Source organism: Hyperolius riggenbachi, chromosome 6, assembly GCF_040937935.1.
Source record: "Hyperolius riggenbachi isolate aHypRig1 chromosome 6, aHypRig1.pri, whole genome shotgun sequence".
NCBI lineage: Eukaryota > Metazoa > Chordata > Amphibia > Anura > Hyperoliidae > Hyperolius > Hyperolius riggenbachi.
The window spans coordinates 116,412,698-116,430,925 of NC_090651.1; the positions used below are offsets into that span (position 1 = coordinate 116,412,698).

Sequence of the window (18,228 nt, forward strand, 5' to 3'; positions counted from 1 at the left end):
TTTACAATGTACAGCACTGCGACCTAAGGCAGCGCTGTACTGGGGACAGCCGTGTGACATGGCTGTGCCCCTGGGAGGCACAGAAGCGATCGGCTGTCATAGGCCGATGCCTATGACAGCCGATTGCGGTCATTGGCTGACGGGGGAGGGAGGGGCGGGTACAAAAAAAAAAGCACACCAGAGCCCACCAACTTAAAGCTCTGTTGATGAGCAGATAAGAAGGGGGGGGGGGGAATCACTTGTGTGCTTAGTTGTACAGCCCTGCAGCAAGCCCTTAAAGAGACTCTGTAACAAAATGTTCAGCCTTAAGGTGCCCATACACTCGTCAGATTAGCAGCAGATAGATAAGAAATGCATCTGATGATCTATCTGATGTGTTTTTAGAACATTTTTTACCAGGATAGAATTCCAATAGATTTCAGTTTGAAATCTATTGAAATTCGATCTGATGGCATTTTTTTGCCATCATATTTCCATTAGGGCCAATGCAAAATGATAAGCAATCTCATCAGATCGACCTAGATTTTCCACCCTGCCAGTTCTATGGAAATCCATCGAAATCGATCGAAATTGGCCATCGATCGGTCGATTGGCCAACCGATTTGCGATCGATCGATTTTGATCGATCGGTCGGCCAGAAAATCGGCTGAGTGTATGGGCCCCTTTAGTTCTTCTATCCTATAAGTTCCTTTGCCTGTTCTAATGTGCTCTGGCTCACTGCAGCTTTTCCTAATTGCACAGTGGCTGTGTTATCTCTGTTAGATGATCTAATCTGTTTTCTTCTGTCTGCACAGTCGGGCTAAGGCTGGAATGTGTGGAATGTGCAGGGCTGCTTGTGATTGGTAGAAGCTATACACTCCCCCTCCAGGCCCCTTGCACACTCTGTATGACTCACACACTCTGCTTATGTGAGCCTATCACAAGGTGGTTAGTTTGTTTGTAAACACTGCCTAAAACTGGCAATTACAAGCCAGGTTTGCAGCAGAGAGTGGCAGAAACAGCACAGAGGGGCCCAGGAGAACATAATGAATAGAATGGTATGCTTTTTGCTGTAAGAATTTTAGAGTACAGATTCTCTTTAAAGCTGCAGTGACCTAATTTGTAAAAAAATATCCTGGTCACTAGAGAGGGGGGTAAAGCCTGTGGTCCTTAAGTGGTTAACCTGCAATGTTGTATGGGTGCTTTTGCTATGAAATACCTTTCTTCAGTTTACAATACTGCTATTTTACCAGGTTGCAGAAGACTGCAAATTCTATAAAAGATGGAAAGCTGAGAGGTATGCTCTTCTTTATATTTGATTCAGTCTTTTTACTGTCAGGCAGGAAATCAGTGTACCTGCAGCTGCTTTGCTATACAGCACAGATCACTGGTCATATATCAGGGCCCATTTCCTTAGACCTGGGAAGTAAGTTGTTTTAGGTATGCTGTAGCCCTCATTCAGGGCCTGAGCCCACTAACACAGTTGTGTCCGCTTTCCGGCAACACATCAATGTTACAGATGCTGAAAAGCGGACAGAAGCGGATACAACTGCGCACAACTGCATTAGTGGGCTCAGGCCCTCAAAGACAAGACACAGAACATTTATATCACGTTTTTCTCCTGGAGGACTCAAAGCGCCAGAATGGCAGCCACATAAAGTGCGCTCCACGGGTGACCAGGATTGCCTCCTCATACCTCCTCAGGATTCGAACCCTGGTCAAAGGCTCAAACCCAGCATCAAAGGCAACAGCCTTACTAAGACGCTATCCAGCTTTATCCATGTGCAATTTTTACTGTATCACTTACATGTAGGACATCACCTGTCAGGAGAAGTATATGAGGATAAGAAGTGAAGGACATTATTTGGCTGCAACTAGGATAATTTAATTTAATACCTAGAGGGAAGTGTGTGTGTAGGCCCTGGGCCTCTCACCACCAGGGAATTTACCCCCACTGCCTCTGAACTGATGCTAACTGCAAACCACACAATTGCTCACTATCAGCTAAAGCAATTTCTTACTTTTATTTGGTCAGCAGGCGCCAGTCATCCAATCAGGTGTACTGTTATACACCCTTTGCCTGCCGTACCAAATCTAGCAGAAATTGCATAAATTAGGTAGCATTCAGGTGGGAGGCTTCGGTTGGACGTAATCGTAGATTACATCGCTTGCAGGGACGCCCCATGCAGGCAGATCTCCCACATGGTCCTTTCCCTAACCACTCACCTGTCAACCGCATCCTGGAAGCTGCAAAAAAGAAATTGAAAATCACAAACACTGGTTCGCACGACAGCCGGGGCCCTGGACTCTCTCAGGTGACAGGTAAGTGGTTAGGGGGGGGGGGGGACCGTGTGGGAGATCTGCCTGTCCTTGCAAGCTGTGTACTCTACGATTACATCCAACCGAAGCCTCCCACCTGAATGCTACCTAATTTATGCAATTCCTGCTAGATTTGGTACGGCAGGCAAAGGGTGTATAACAGTACACCTGATTGGCTGACTGGCGCCTGCTGACCAAATAAAGGTAGGAAATTGCTTTAGCTGGGAGTGAGCAATTGTGTGGTTTGCAGTTAGCATTCAGGTCAGAGGCAGTGGGGGTGAATTCCCTGGTGGTGAGAGGCCCAGGGCCCACCCACACTTCCCTCTAGGTATCGCATGGTGGTTTGGGGGCCCCGGCCAGTGAGAGAGTCCGGGACCCCTGGCTGTCGTGCGAACCAGTGTTTGTGATTTTACATTTCTTTTTTTGCAGCTTCCAGGATGCGGTTGACAGGTGAGTGGGTAGGTAGGGGACCGTGTGGGAAATCTGCCTGCATGGGGCGTCCCTGTAAAAGATGTAATCTATGATTACATCCAACCAAAGCCTACCTGAATGCTACCTAATTTATGCAATTCCTGCTAGGTTTGGTACGGCAGGCAAAGGGTGTATAACAGTACACCTGATTGGCTGACTGGCGCCTGCTGACCAAATAAAGGTAGGAAATTGCTTTAGCTGAGAGTGAGCAATTCTGTGGTTTAATTTAATTTTACATAGTTTTTAATTCTTCAGTTGTATGCCGATCCTTTGATCTGTCTTCTTGTTTATTGCTGGAGACACTGTCTGCTTGTTGCGCCAAAAGCTTTCTCATGAGCCTTATTAGTGAAATTCTCATTAGCTTTATTAGGGAAATTACTTACCAGTACTTAGCACATGCCTTCATTGCAGATCTTGTACTTTATGGTGTTGGATTTCACCATGCCGGTATGGAAATGTCTGACAGGAAAATAGTCGAAGGGGCTTTTACACTGGGAGACCTGCCTGTACTGTGTAAGTTTATTATTCTTAATAGTAATTAATAACTCTTTCTATTGAAATGTAAATTAACCAGTTCAGCCCGCGGTGATTTTTCACCTTATGCATCAGAGCAATTTTCACCTCCCATTGATTCGCTAATAACTTTATCACTACTAAACACAATTTATTGATCTATATCTTGTTTTTTCCGCCACTAATTAGGCTTTCTTTGGGTGGTACATATTGCTAAGAATTATTTTTTTTATAAAGGCATCTTAACAGGATTAATAAGAAAAAAATGTATGGCGCCAATATTTTATTTGGAAATAAAGGTGCATTTTTTTCCGTTTTGCGTCCATCACTATTTACAAGCTTATAATTTAAAAAATGTTCGTAGTATACCCCCTTCAAATGCATATTTAACCACTTCAGGATTCGGCGTACGCTTAACTACGCCCCTGAATCCTGAAGTGGATTGCATGGAAACGGCCGCTCGTATGAGCGGCCGTTCCATGTCAGTTCACGGAGGGTGTCTCCGTGAACACCCTGCGAGCCTCCGATCGTGGCTCGCAGGGTAAATGTAAACACACGGGGAAGATCTTCCCCGGTGTTTACATGTATACGGCGCTGCTGCGCAGCAGCGCCGTGGCGGAGATCGGCGATCCCCGGCCTCTGATTGGCCGGGGACCGCCGGCACCTGATAGGCTGAAGCCTATCCTATCCGGCGCAGGACGGAATTCCGTCCTGCGCCGCTCACAGGGGGAGGTAGAGGGAGGGAAGGGGAAGGCGGCCAGGAAGCGCTGCGGAGGGGGGCTTTGAAGAGAGCCCCCCCCCCGCAAGCGCAAGCAGCCGGCGGCGATCAGACCCCCCCAGCAGGACATCCCCCTAGTGGGGAAAAAAGGGGGGAAGTCTGATCGGCCTGGCTGCTAGCTGATCGGTGCTGCGGGCTGGAGAGCCCACGCAGCACCGATCAGCAAAACCACCCGGTATCCGGAAGTGGTTAAAAAGTTCAGACCCTTAGGTAACTATTTATGTTTTGTTTTTTTTTGTTTAATTGTACATTTTTTTTTTACATTAAAAATTTTATTTGTAATGTAAAAAATATGTAGCTGTAGTTTTACTATTTGGCTACAAGATGGCCACCTTGAGTTTATTTTTTTCTCCTTGTGCTTCTCGATCACCGGAAGCACAAGGAGGAGGGGGAAACTATTTTTTGCAGAAAGACTGAAGCCTCTAGTAAGAGTGCTTCGGTTTTTCTGCTGGGGACACGGATCTGTGATCGGGAACCATGTTCCCGTTCACTGATTCCAGGGCTACCGGGGGACAGCACTGGGACGCACCCTTGATCGCGAAGCGCGCACTGCAGCAGAGCAGCCGCCTGGACGTGAGGATCACTTTCGGGCGGCAGAAATGGTTAAATATGGTGTAAGATTATAACCCAGTAATTCATTTTTAATCAAAATGCATAACCAAAACTTGCTTAAAAACGTTTTGATAGTTTTGGATAGAGCAGAAAAGGGTTACATCTGACTTGTGCACAGAGGGCAACTCAAGCAGTGGTTCTCTGTAAGGAGACTGGCCGTCCCTGATATGGGCTGGAAGCTGTTAAGTAAAAGGCTTATTCACAGTGGGATGTTGCGTTGTAATGCGACGTTAAAGGGAACGTAAACTGAGAATGATATGGATTTTTCCTTTTAAAATAATACCAGTTGCCTGAAGCTCCTGCTGAACCTGTGTCTCTAATACCATTAGCCACAGCCCCTCAACAAGCATGCAGATCAGGTGCTCTGACTGAAGTCAGACTGGATTAGCTGCATGCTTGTTTCAGGTGTGTGATTTAGCAACTGCTGCAACCAAAGAGATCAACAGGACTGCCAGGCAAATGGTATTGTTTAAAAGGAAACATCCATATCCCTCTCAGTTAAGGTTCCCTTTAAAGTCACAACTCAGCATTACACCGCAAAAAGGTAGTAATGTACATTAATGCTGCGTTACCGTTGCATACAGTAGGTACAGGAAAGCATACAGGCAATGAAAAGTATGCCCTATGCTTTCCTGTACCTGGTAATGTGTGTTTAGAGGTAACACACTGCAAGCAATGCTTTACCACTACACGTTACAATGCTAACGTTGCACTGTGAACGTCCAATAGGCTTATTATTGCTGTGCGGGAATCTGCTTTATAAGACATTATAACTCAGCTCCGCAACATTCCACTGTGAATGAGGCCTGAACAATACTTTTTCCCTTAAGAGCTCTTTCACACTAAGACGTTGCGTTTGATGCTACGGTAAGGTCGCACAACGTGCCCCTAACGCAGCGCATGTAGGTTATAAAATTGGACGTTATTTTGTACTACGTTATGTGTCTCTTGGTGCGTCGTTTTCGTCGCATGCTGATGGAACAAAAACAGAGCATGCGTTACATTTTTAAAAAAAACCATTTCTGAGCATGTGCAACACACATAACGCAGCAAATGTATTGCTAAACGCATAGCATGCAGCACTTTCTAAATATTGCTACAGGTTACACACAACACAACGTGGGCACTGTGAATGTTGCACAGACTTTGCATTGATGTGCGTTAGTCTGCGTTGGAACATTTTCTAACGTGCGACTTTAACATCGCACTGTGAAAGAGGCCTTAGTGCTACTTGATCCAAACCTTGTAAGGGTTTTTCGCCTTCTTCTGGATCAACAGGGATATGTAGGGTGCTGACTAGTGTTGTACCATATTTTCTGGTTGAACTCAACAGAAGATGTCTTTTTCCAACCAAACTATGTAACTATGTAAAACTTTTGTGCAGTTTAATTTTAAAGTAATGAATTAGGTATGTGCACCTTGCAGCGTTCTTTCTGTTGTACTTTATATTTTGTTAATATCTTTTTCACAGTTACCACCAGTACGTTGGCTATGGGTGTCAACCTCCCAGCCCATCTGGTTATCATAAAATCCACCATGCATTACGTATCAGGAATGTTCCAGGAGTACAGTGAGACAGACATCTTGCAAATGATCGGTAGAGCAGGTAGACCTCAGGTAAACACAGTTTTGTGTGATAACTGGTATTTGCAAATACTTAATTTCAGTTAGACCAGTAATTTCCAAAATCCGGCCCAGGGGACAAATGCGGCGCACCGAGCATTTTCTGGTGGACCCCAAAGCTCTATACAATTACATCCATGCAGCCTGCATGCAGGGGCCACCTTGTGTTGCTGCTCTGCCTCCCTCTTTGCTTGCTTGTAGGTTATCAGCCACCACTGTAGCAATAGCAGCCAATGATTAGCAGCCCCCGCTTTGCCAGCAGCAGTAACAGCCACAGATTAGCAGCCGCCACTATGCTAGCAGCAGTAACAGCCTGTGGGGGACATTTATCAAGAGTGTCTGAGACAAAATATTAGTAGGTTTTTAGAAATCCGTGCAGAACTGTCTCAGACATCTTAAGAAATCACTAGATAGTGCAGATTCCTTCTTAAACTGTTAGGAATAGGAGGAGTTAGGAAGGTCTCTCAGACAGTGCAGTGTGTGAGGGAAATTGTTGTTGCTGAGGTAACCAATACATCTGTTGTCAGCAGGCTCTGAGTGAGGAGGGAGGAGCCCTTCACAAATCATGCCTAGCCTTCACTGCTGCACTATCTGAAGAACTGCTACTAAGCACTTCTTAATCTGCAGCAGTTTAGGAATAGATTTGCATTTTTCTTAACTGTAGTGCAGCTCTAGAAATCCCCGCTAGATTGACTCTATTACGTAGCATTTGAGAAGTTTCTTATTCAGAACAGTTCCTCTGCTTGTTAGAACTGTTAGTAATGCTTTGATAAATCTGGCCCACTGATTAGCAGCTGCCATTGTACCAGCAGCAGCAGTAACAGCTACTGATTAGCAGCAGCCACTGTGCTAACTGCACACGGTATATTTGTTATTTCCTGTGGAAATGTTTTATTTGACAAAGTGTCACATTACTGTGGCTACTTGCCGAACCCCAAAAAGGAGGCCATCACACCCTGAAAAGGAGGACATCGTACTGAGCGTGCCAAAAGTGGGCGCAGTCAAGCATAAAGTGGGCGTGGCCATGGGTGGGGCCAAATATACATGACCTTAGCAGTGGTGTAAATGGTCTGCCGGGGAAGTTTGAGCTCTGCCGTAGTGTAACCCCCAAAAATAGATGTAACCTGACAGCATTTCACCAAAAATACGTGTAATCTGGTAGAAGTTCCTCCAAAATACAAATAATATGGCAGTGGTTCCCCCAAAATAGACAGCAGCAGTTCCCCCCCAACATACATAGAATCTGAAACCAGTTCCCCAAAATACGCGAAACCTGGCAGCGGATCACCCAAAATACACATAACACCCAAAATACATGTAATCTGGCAGCAGGGTCCCCCAAACATACACAATCTGGCAGCAATTCCCCAAAATACGCAAAATCTGGCAGCAGCCGTGCCCCTAACATACATAATGTGGCAGCGGTTCCCCAAAATACACTTACCGTATATACTCGCAAGCAAGCCGAATTTTTGACCCCCCAAAAGTTGGGGGTCGGCTTGCTTGCGAGTCATGGTCCGTTGGCTACCCCCCCCCCCCCCCCCCCAGCGGCCGCCGCTGCTATTAGCTTACCCAGCGGCCTTCCAATATTTCTCCCTTCGTCTCCTGCACGGGGCATGTAAATAATTCACAGCAGCTCGCCCCACGGCGGCTGCTGTGTGATGACGGAGGAAGCTGTAGGCAGAGCGGTTCCCATAGCAACGGCGATACACATCGCCCATACAGGAAGCCGCTCTGCCTACAGCTTCCTGTCATCACGCAGCAGCCGCCGTGGGGCGAGCTGCTGTGAATTATTTACATGCCCCGTGCAGGAGACGGAGGGAGGAATATTGGAAGCCGCCGGGTAAGCTAGTAGCAGCGGCGGCTGCTGGGGGGGGGGAGGGGCACTATCTACCTATACTGAGCACTGTACTAGCTATACTGGGCACTATCTACTTATACTGAGCACTATACTAGCTATACTGGGGCACTATACTAGCTATACTGGGGCACTATTCTAGCTATACTGGGCACTTTATTAGCTATAATGGGCACTATACTAGCTATACTGGGCACTATACTAGCTATAATGGGCACTATACTAGCTATACTGGGCACTATCTACTTATACTGAGCACTATACTAGCTATACTGGGGCACTATACTAGCTATACTGGGGCACTATTCTAGCTATACTGGGCACTTTATTAGCTATACTGGGCACTATACTAGCTATACTGAGCACTATACTAGCTATACTGAGCACGCTATAATGAACACTATACTAGCTATACTGAGCACTACCTACCTATACTGAGCACTATACTAGGTAACTATACTAACTATACTAGGCACTATACTAGCTATACTGAGGCACTACCTACCCATACTGGACACTATACTAGCTATACTGGGACACACTGGAGGGAATTACACGGCCAGAATTTCCTTCCCCCGGTTTACATGAGGGTCAATCATTTTTTCCTGTTTTTTTCAGTTAAAAGTTGGGGGGTCGGCTTATATGCGGGTCGGCTTGCTTGCGAGTATATACGGTAATCTGTTAACAGCGGTTCCCCATAAATACAGATAATCTGACAGCAGTTACCCCAAAATAGGTACCCCCAGCATAGGTAGCCAGGTCTATAGGTGTCCCTAGTATAAGTATTCATGAGTATAGTTGTCCCCAGAATAGGTAGCCAGGTGTATAATGTCTCCAGAATAGGTAGCCAGGTCTTTGCGTGTCCCCAGAGTAGTTAGCTAGGTCTATAGATGTCTCCGGTACAGATAGCCAGGTTTTTACGTGTAGTTAGGCAGGTCTATAAGTGTCCCCAGTATATGTAGCCAGGTCTTTGGGCTCCCCCTGCAGCTGCAGTTCCTGTCTCATCCACTGAACTGATTTGGTTCAGTGGATGAGTCGGATCATTAAACTCACAGGAAAGAACAGACTCAAATGACTCATGAACCGGACATCACTACGCAGCGCTTGGAGCGAGGTAGAGGTAAGTTCTGCCTGCTGCCAGTCACCCCAAAACTTTAGTTCTAGAGGGTAGAGCGAGAAAGGGGGAGCCCAAAGGTGAGGAAAGGGGGGGAGATGTCCCCCCTTTCCCACTGCTGTACCTACCGCTCCCTCTTCTCTGCGCTCTCTCCCTCCACACAGCCCAGCGTCCAAAAAGGAGGACATCTGGCCGTCCTTCCTTGCCTTGCGCCGGACGGAGGACAAGCACTCCAAAATCTGGACTGTCCGGCCTAAATCCGGACGGATGGCCACCCAATGTCACATGCATAGTGTCCCTAACGGCAATCAGCAAACGTGCTTAACTTCACTAGTTCAGCCCTCTAGCACTCTCAAGAACGGGGATATGGCCTGTTGACTAAAATGTTTGGACAACATTTTATCTGATTTTATTTGATTGCCATCTGTAGTCGGGAAGGAATTTTTTTCCCTTTTGGGGCTAATTAGACCATGCCTTGTAAGGTTTTTTTCACCTTCCTCTGGATCAACAGGGATATGTGAGGGAGCAGGCTGGTGTTGTACTTTGTTCTCTGGTTGAACTCGATGGACGTATGTCTTTTTTCAACCAAAATAACTATGTAACTATGTAACACTGAGTTAGACCATTGGTTTGCATTATTTTTGCTAATGTGAGTATACATTAGGTATTGCTCCTTTTGTGAGGTCCCACATTTGATCCTTGTAGTTTCAGTAAGTTTAACCTCTTGACGACCAGCTAACGCCGATTGGCGTAAACTGGTCGTCTGCAAGTTTCCATGGAAACGGCCGCTCATTCGAGATCGGCGATCCCCGGCCTCTGATTGGCCGTGGATCGCCGGCATATGATAGGCTGAAGCCTATCCTTCAATGCGCAGGACGGATATCTGTCCTGCGCAGCCCAGGAAGGAAGAGGTAGGGAGGGAGAGGGAGAAAGCACAGAAAACGATGCGGAGGGGGGCTTTGAAGAGCCCCCCCCCCCGCAAAGCGCAGCAAGCCGGCGGCGATCAGACCCCCCCAGCAGGACATCCCTCTAGTGGGGAAAAAAGGGGGGAAGTCTGATCGCCCTGGCATAATACTGATCTGTGCTGCGGGCTGGAGAGCCCACGCAGCACAGATCAGGCAAATCACCCCTGGTCGGCAAGTGGTTAAAGGTCTGTATAATATTAAATCTCAAGTGTACTTTTTACAGCTGCTTTTCTTTGCAGAAATACATACCTTTACTAATCTGTATTAACCACAGAATATCAGGAGCACCAATCTAAATAATCAAAAATAGTGTGCCACTGTCCCACCCCAGTACTCAAGGGGTCACAACAGTTTCTAACTCAAGGACCGGCACCACACAAGGCGAAGTAAACTCAGTTACTTTATTCCCATAAAGACAGCAACAACAGATGCTGTTTCGGCCGCAGGGCCTTTTTCAAGTTGCACAAAATACAACACATGTCACAAACATATATACCAATACACACACCCCCTTAGGGATGTGCATTAACCAATCCTGGCAGCAGAAGAAAAACGGACCTGATGGGAGACTAAGAAAGGTCAAAACAGACCAATGAAGTTGCAAAGTATGAAATATAAACTCACCAATCAGGTTTGCTGCGATGAAACCGCCGCTCTACCGTTAGTCCATATGGCGGCATGACGCTCAACAGTGCGGAGCCACCGCCTCCGATACCCGGAAGCGTCTGGCCACATGACGCGGTCACGTGCTAAGAAGCACATGACCGCGCTACACCAATCACAGCGCCCATCTGTCACCCAATGGACACGGAGAGCCGCTCCAGCGTAGTAGCGGTGGGAGGTGCGGCATAACAATGTCACCATGGTTACCAACAACATTTCACTGTATATGAACCGCATATACTCACGCTAACACCGCCCGCTGGATCAAAGGCCATCGCTGCACGTTTAACTTGCAATGCTGCCAGGTATATACTGTAAAATAAAAACAGACATATAAAAGTTAAAATCAAAACCAGAAATAACGTGATAGAGAATACCAGCATTGATCAATGAGGAATATCAGACAAAGTACAAACTGACACTAAATATGATTCCTATTCAAATAGCAACTAATATGTTTCATATGCAAAAACCTAAATCGTATTCTCTGTTCAAGCCTGCCCTACCCATAGCATCTAGGCGCCTGATCCACCCCGCCTCCCTGCGTAATAGTTCTTTAGTTTTGTCACCCCCCTTCCAACCCAGGGGAACACCATCTATTACCGTGACCCTCAACTGGGAGACACTATGACCACATGCAGAGAAATGTTCTGCCACCGCCTGTCCCCCAGTAGAGTGTCTTATAGCTGTTTTATGAGCCGAAATGCGGCTTTTTAGACTCTGTGTAGTCATGCCAACATATATGCTGCTACACGGGCATTTTAGTAAGTACACAACAAATGTAGAGTCACATGTATATCTTCCCCTGATGTAATAAGTTGTACCAGAGGTTGGGTGTTGAAAGGTATTACCCCTTGTTACATTGCCACACATGTGACATGACATACAAGGGAACATACCAGTTCTACCAGTAAGTGCCTGGGGGGTGGGAGCCGGTCGCACACGTAATTTGTCTCTAACCGTAGGCGCTCTCCGGAATGACATTAAAGGGGGATAGCGGAACTCCGGTACTCGAGGTAGCCCGTCGCGTAAAATGTGCCAATGTTTGCGTAAACTTCTTGTTATCACATCACTGCACGTATTATAAGTAGAAACAAATGGAACGCGCGAAACATTTTTTGATCTAACCCGACGTGTAGAGGTGGAGGTATGCAGAGTTTCCTCTGGATATCCCCTCATCCTAAATTTTTGTGCCAACTGGATCTTCCGTGTCTCACACACCCCAGGCTCACTGACTATTTTACTGACCCTAATAAATTGACTCCGGGGAATACTTCTTTTAACCCCCTCAGGATGAAAACTAGCAAAATGTAATGTTGAATTTCTGTCCGTGGGTTTTGAGAAGAGATCAGTAGCTATTCCATCTACCCCACGATAGACCCGGACATCCAAAAAGGAAATGCTGTTATGGTCACAATCAGCTGTGAGTCTAATGGGTGGGCATTGCTCATGGACCTGCTGGATGAAAGCATCCAGTGTAGAACGTGGCCCCCTCCACACGCAAAAAATGTCATCAATGTAACGCCACCAGCAAACAGAGTGCCGGCGGAACAGGGGATTGAGATAAACAAATGTCTCCTCATACAATCCCATAAATAAATTTGCGTAGGAGGGGGCCACGTTCGATCCCATGGCTGTACCCCGTAGTTGACCAAAGAACCGCCCCTTAAACTCAAAGTAATTATGAAACAAAACAATTCTAAGCAACTCAATCAAAAACTTGCGTTGTGCCTCCGTACAATCTGTATGTGTCATGATGTACCAGTCAATTGCCTCTACACCTCCATCATGAGGGATGGAGGTGTAGAGGCTTTCCACATCCAAAGTCACAAAAAACATGTCATCTTCCAGAGGAGGCAAGGAATGTAACTTGTCCAAAAACATTCCTGTATCCCTTAGATAGGAATCAATAGACTGGACGATAGGCTGCAAGAGTCTATCAAGGTATTGGGCCAAAGGGACAAAGACAGAACCCACTCCCGCCACAATAGGACGTCCAGGAGGACGTAATAGTGTCTTATGAATTTTGGGTAAAATATAAAAATGTGACGTGGAGGGGTTCTGCCGTTGCAAAAATCGGCCCAAATCCTCATCAGTCAAATCCCTTGACATCGCCATCTGTACCACCCTGGAAATATGACGTTGTATACATGGTAATGGATCATGTGGTAAAAGAACATAAACATTGGAATCTGACAATTGTCGTTCAATTTCTTGGTCGTATTGCAAACGATCCATGACAACCACCGCCCCGCCTTTGTCAGCTGGGCATACAATAATATCTGGGTTCTCATGGAGGGAACGTAATGCAGAATATTCTATTTTAGTGAGATTCCTATTAATTCTAAAATGACCATCTCTAAAGTTCTTCTCAAGTACCATCAAATCATCATTAACCTTGTTGATGTATGTGTCAATAAGAGCGTGACTTGGAGGTTTAAAAGTACTATTATTGCGCAAACCAGCATCACCCCCAAGACGTAGGAGGAGACGGGGGGGCCGCCGGTGGAGGTCCAAAAGGAAAGCCTCCGGTGAAAGCCATGAACCTCAGACCCAGGAGGGGCCATTAACAGAGGGGACATTAGTGGTAAATATCTCTTCTTATGGTTTAACTGCAATAGAGGAACAGGTTTTGAACTATGGATTATCCTTCAGTCTGACTAATTTACCTGATTTCTTCCAGTTGGAACAGGATTTGTATCGCTTTTTCCGTACTTTGAAATTGAAGCAATTCTTTAGTAACTTGCCCCCTATGCGATCCTTTAGTGGTGAAGAAAGTCATGAGGACACTAGGTTGTATTTGCGTGATGCTGGTTTGCGCAATAATAGTACTTTTAAACCTCCAAGTCACGCTCTTATTGACACATACATCAACAAGGTTAATGATGATTTGATGGTACTTGAGAAGAACTTTAGAGATGGTCATTTTAGAATTAATAGGAATCTCACTAAAATAGAATATTCTGCATTACGTTCCCTCCATGAGAACCCAGATATTATTGTATGCCCAGCTGACAAAGGCGGGGCGGTGGTTGTCATGGATCGTTTGCAATACGACCAAGAAATTGAACGACAATTGTCAGATTCCAATGTTTATGTTCTTTTACCACATGATCCATTACCATGTATACAACGTCATATTTCCAGGGTGGTACAGATGGCGATGTCAAGGGATTTGATTGATGAGGATTTGGGCCGATTTTTGCAACGGCAGAACCCCTCCACGCCACATTTTTATATTTTACCCAAAATTCATAAGACACTATTACGTCCTCCTGGACGTCCTATTGTGGCGGGAGTGGGTTCTGTCTTTGTCCCTTTGGCCCAATACCTTGATAGACTCTTGCAGCCTATCGTCCAGTCTATTGATTCCTATCTAAGGGATACAGGAATGTTTTTGGACAAGTTGCATTCCTTGCCTCCTCTGGAGGATGACATGTTTTTTGTGACTTTGGATGTGGAAAGCCTCTACACCTCCATCCCTCATGATGGAGGTGTAGAGGCAATTGACTGGTACATCATGACACATACAGATTGTACGGAGGCACAACGCAAGTTTTTGATTGAGTTGCTTAGAATTGTTTTGTTTCATAATTACTTTGAGTTTAAGGGGCGGTTCTTTGGTCAACTACGGGGTACAGCCATGGGATCGAACGTGGCCCCCTCCTACGCAAATTTATTTATGGGATTGTATGAGGAGACATTTGTTTATCTCAATCCCCTGTTCCGCCGGCACTCTGTTTGCTGGTGGCGTTACATTGATGACATTTTTTGCGTGTGGAGGGGGCCACGTTCTACACTGGATGCTTTCATCCAGCAGGTCCATGAGCAATGTCCACCCATTAGACTCACAGCTGATTGTGACCATAACAGCATTTCCTTTTTGGATGTCCGGGTCTATCGTGGGGTAGATGGAATAGCTACTGATCTCTTCTCAAAACCCACGGACAGAAATTCAACATTACATTTTGCTAGTTTTCATCCTGAGGGGGTTAAAAGAAGTATTCCCCGGAGTCAATTTATTAGGGTCAGTAAAATAGTCAGTGAGCCTGGGGTGTGTGAGACACGGAAGATCCAGTTGGCACAAAAATTTAGGATGAGGGGATATCCAGAGGAAACTCTGCATACCTCCACCTCTACACGTCGGGTTAGATCAAAAAATGTTTCGCGCGTTCCATTTGTTTCTACTTATAATACGTGCAGTGATGTGATAACAAGAAGTTTACGCAAACATTGGCACATTTTACGCGACAGGCTACCTCGAGTACCGGAGTTCCGCTATCCCCCTTTAATGTCATTCCGGAGAGCGCCTACGGTTAGAGACAAATTACGTGTGCGACCGGCTCCCACCCCCCAGGCACTTACTGGTAGAACTGGTATGTTCCCTTGTATGTCATGTCACATGTGTGGCAATGTAACAAGGGGTAATACCTTTCAACACCCAACCTCTGGTACAACTTATTACATCAGGGGAAGATATACATGTGACTCTACATTTGTTGTGTACTTACTAAAATGCCCGTGTAGCAGCATATATGTTGGCATGACTACACAGAGTCTAAAAAGCCGCATTTCGGCTCATAAAACAGCTATAAGACACTCTACTGGGGGACAGGCGGTGGCAGAACATTTCTCTGCATGTGGTCATAGTGTCTCCCAGTTGAGGGTCACGGTAATAGATGGTGTTCCCCTGGGTTGGAAGGGGGGTGACAAAACTAAAGAACTATTACGCAGGGAGGCGGGGTGGATCAGGCGCCTAGATGCTATGGGTAGGGCAGGCTTGAACAGAGAATACGATTTAGGTTTTTGCATATGAAACATATTAGTTGCTATTTGAATATGAATCATATTTAGTGTCAGTTTGTACTTTGTCTGATATTCCTCATTGATCAATGCTGGTATTCTCTATCACGTTATTTCTGGTTTTGATTTTAACTTTTATATGTCTGTTTTTATTTTACAGTATATACCTGGCAGCATTGCAAGTTAAACGTGCAGCGATGGCCTTTGATCCAGCGGGCGGTGTTAGCGTGAGTATATGCGGTTCATATACAGTGAAATGTTGTTGGTAACCATGGTGACATTGTTATGCCGCACCTCCCACCGCTACTACGCTGGAGCGGCTCTCCGTGTCCATTGGGTGACAGATGGGCGCTGTGATTGGTGTAGCGCGGTCATGTGCTTCTTAGCACGTGACCGCGTCATGTGGCCAGACGCTTCCGGGTATCGGAGGCGGTGGCTCCGCACTGTTGAGCGTCATGCCGCCATATGGACTAACGGTAGAGCGGCGGTTTCATCGCAGCAAACCTGATTGGTGAGTTTATATTTCATACTTTGCAACTTCATTGGTCTGTTTTGACCTTTCTTAGTCTCCCATCAGGTCCGTTTTTCTTCTGCTGCCAGGATTGGTTAATGCACATCCCTAAGGGGGTGTGTGTATTGGTATATATGTTTGTTACTAATCTGTATTGTGAGAGTATTATCAACAGTGAGAATCTGTATTACCTAATAATGTTACTCTGTATATTAGGGCCCGTTTCCATTGTCGTGGAAACGGCCACGAATCCGCAGAGTTTCCCTGCAGGCAAATCACGCGGGGAAACTCTGCCATAGGGGATAACAGCGCCGCCGGCCGAATCGCTTGCAGTAGCGATTTGGCCGGAACCCCCTACAGAATTCGTGGCGGAGGCTGCGATTCCCATAGCCGTGCATGGCACGGCTCATGGGGTTCGCCTGCAATCCCGCCCACCCGCTCAGTGCCGGCGTGCGTCTACGAGACGCACGCCGCACTAGTGGAAACGAGCCCTTACTCTTCTATATCAAAATGCATGGATATCTTCATAATGTAATGTACATTAATAAAAGCTTTTATTTGCCACAGTTTGATTCTACAGCCACAGCTGTTATCATGACTAGGTTAAGCACTAAAGAGAAGTACATGCACATGTTAGATGGAGCTGATACAATTGAAAGCAGGTCAGTAATTATCTTATTTGCACCAAAAATGTAAATGAGTCTAAAGTCAAATGTTTGGTATACAGCTGCCACCAGTATGTTTGTTGGTAAAGCAGTCCTGAAAGAAAACCTGAACTGAAAATTAAAAGTCAAAATAAACACACACACGTCATACTTACCTCCCGTGTAGTGTACTCATCAATCTTTTTTTTTTTCTCTCCTGTGCCCTGTTTGTCCACCTTGATCAATGGAATTCAGCATCCTCCATTTTTAAAATGGCCATGAATTTATAACAACTTCTTGGTCAGCACATTGTTAAACTGTAATAGTGCCCACTTGAGCCTTAGGGAAACGTGGACATCACCTTGCTCATTAGATGTCCTTTCAATTATAACTGACAGCAACTGATATATAACTGACAGCAACTGATATTTTTCAGTTCTGACAAAATTCAGAAAAATGGTGAGCTTCTGAGAGGAACTGACGGCAAGGTGTAATATTAATTTGCTAGTACATCATGTGTTTATTTTAAATAATTTTACTTAATTCAGGTTTACTAGAAGTCAAAACTGAAATTCTCGTGTCTGTCACTCTGGAGTACACATCAAAAAGGAAGGGTTATTAAAAAAAAGGCTTTACTTTTTCATAGTTTTTCCTGTAAAAGTGCTGGTCAGGGGGTGTCTGCTTATGTCATAAGTTAACTGTCCAATGACATCTAGGTCTCTTGCACTTTCCCAGTCATGTGAGCACCGCAGGAAGCTACATTATTTTATGTTCCTGGTACCACATATGCAACAGGGCAACTGGTGACCTGTTTAACGTCTAAGTGCCAAGTTTTAACATCAACCTAAAGGGGCAGGCGCACTAGTATGGTGTGTGTACACTCATGCGCATGGAAAATCAGGGATCCATAAGGATCCAGCATGTCAGATCCTTAATCACCCTTGATACCTGAGCAGGACCATTTTCAACCTCTAAACCGATGGAAGCTCATCCATTGTGCCTCTGCCTCCCCCCCCCCCCCCCCTCCCTCCATAGAAACAGAGCACATTGCTAGCCTCAAAGCTAGGGATATGTCTGAACCGCATAGTTCCCAGAATTCTAGCCCGAGGGATCGTTTCCTGATTCCAGATGGGCAACAGTTATCGCATGTGTGTACGTAGCTGTGTTGGCCAATCAGCCGGATGCTGCTGTGGAAAGTGTTCACTTCTCTGCCTTGCCAGTTAGTTACCGTATTTTTCGGCATATAAGACGCACTTTTTCTCCCCCAAAAATAGGAAGAAAAAGTGCCTGCGTCTTATATTCCAAAGGCAGGGAATCCCCGACTTCAGAACCACAGAACCGCCTGCCGATACGAACCGCCGATCCCCCGCATTGT

General features: G+C 45.8%; 1 protein-coding gene across 10 annotated transcripts in view; it reads left to right on the top strand.

Moving 5' to 3' along the window:
• HFM1 (helicase for meiosis 1) overlaps positions 1–18,228 on the top strand; it is a 266,554-nt gene that overhangs the window by 95,621 nt on the left and 152,705 nt on the right. For all 10 annotated transcript variants that reach the window (XM_068239814.1, XM_068239813.1, XM_068239819.1 and 7 more), the window contains 4 exons: positions 1,233–1,276; positions 3,181–3,282; positions 6,144–6,289; positions 16,777–16,871. In XM_068239814.1, the coding sequence (XP_068095915.1) occupies positions 1,233–1,276; positions 3,181–3,282; positions 6,144–6,289; positions 16,777–16,871 (387 nt within the window). The remainder of the gene's footprint in view (positions 1–1,232; positions 1,277–3,180; positions 3,283–6,143; positions 6,290–16,776; positions 16,872–18,228) is intronic.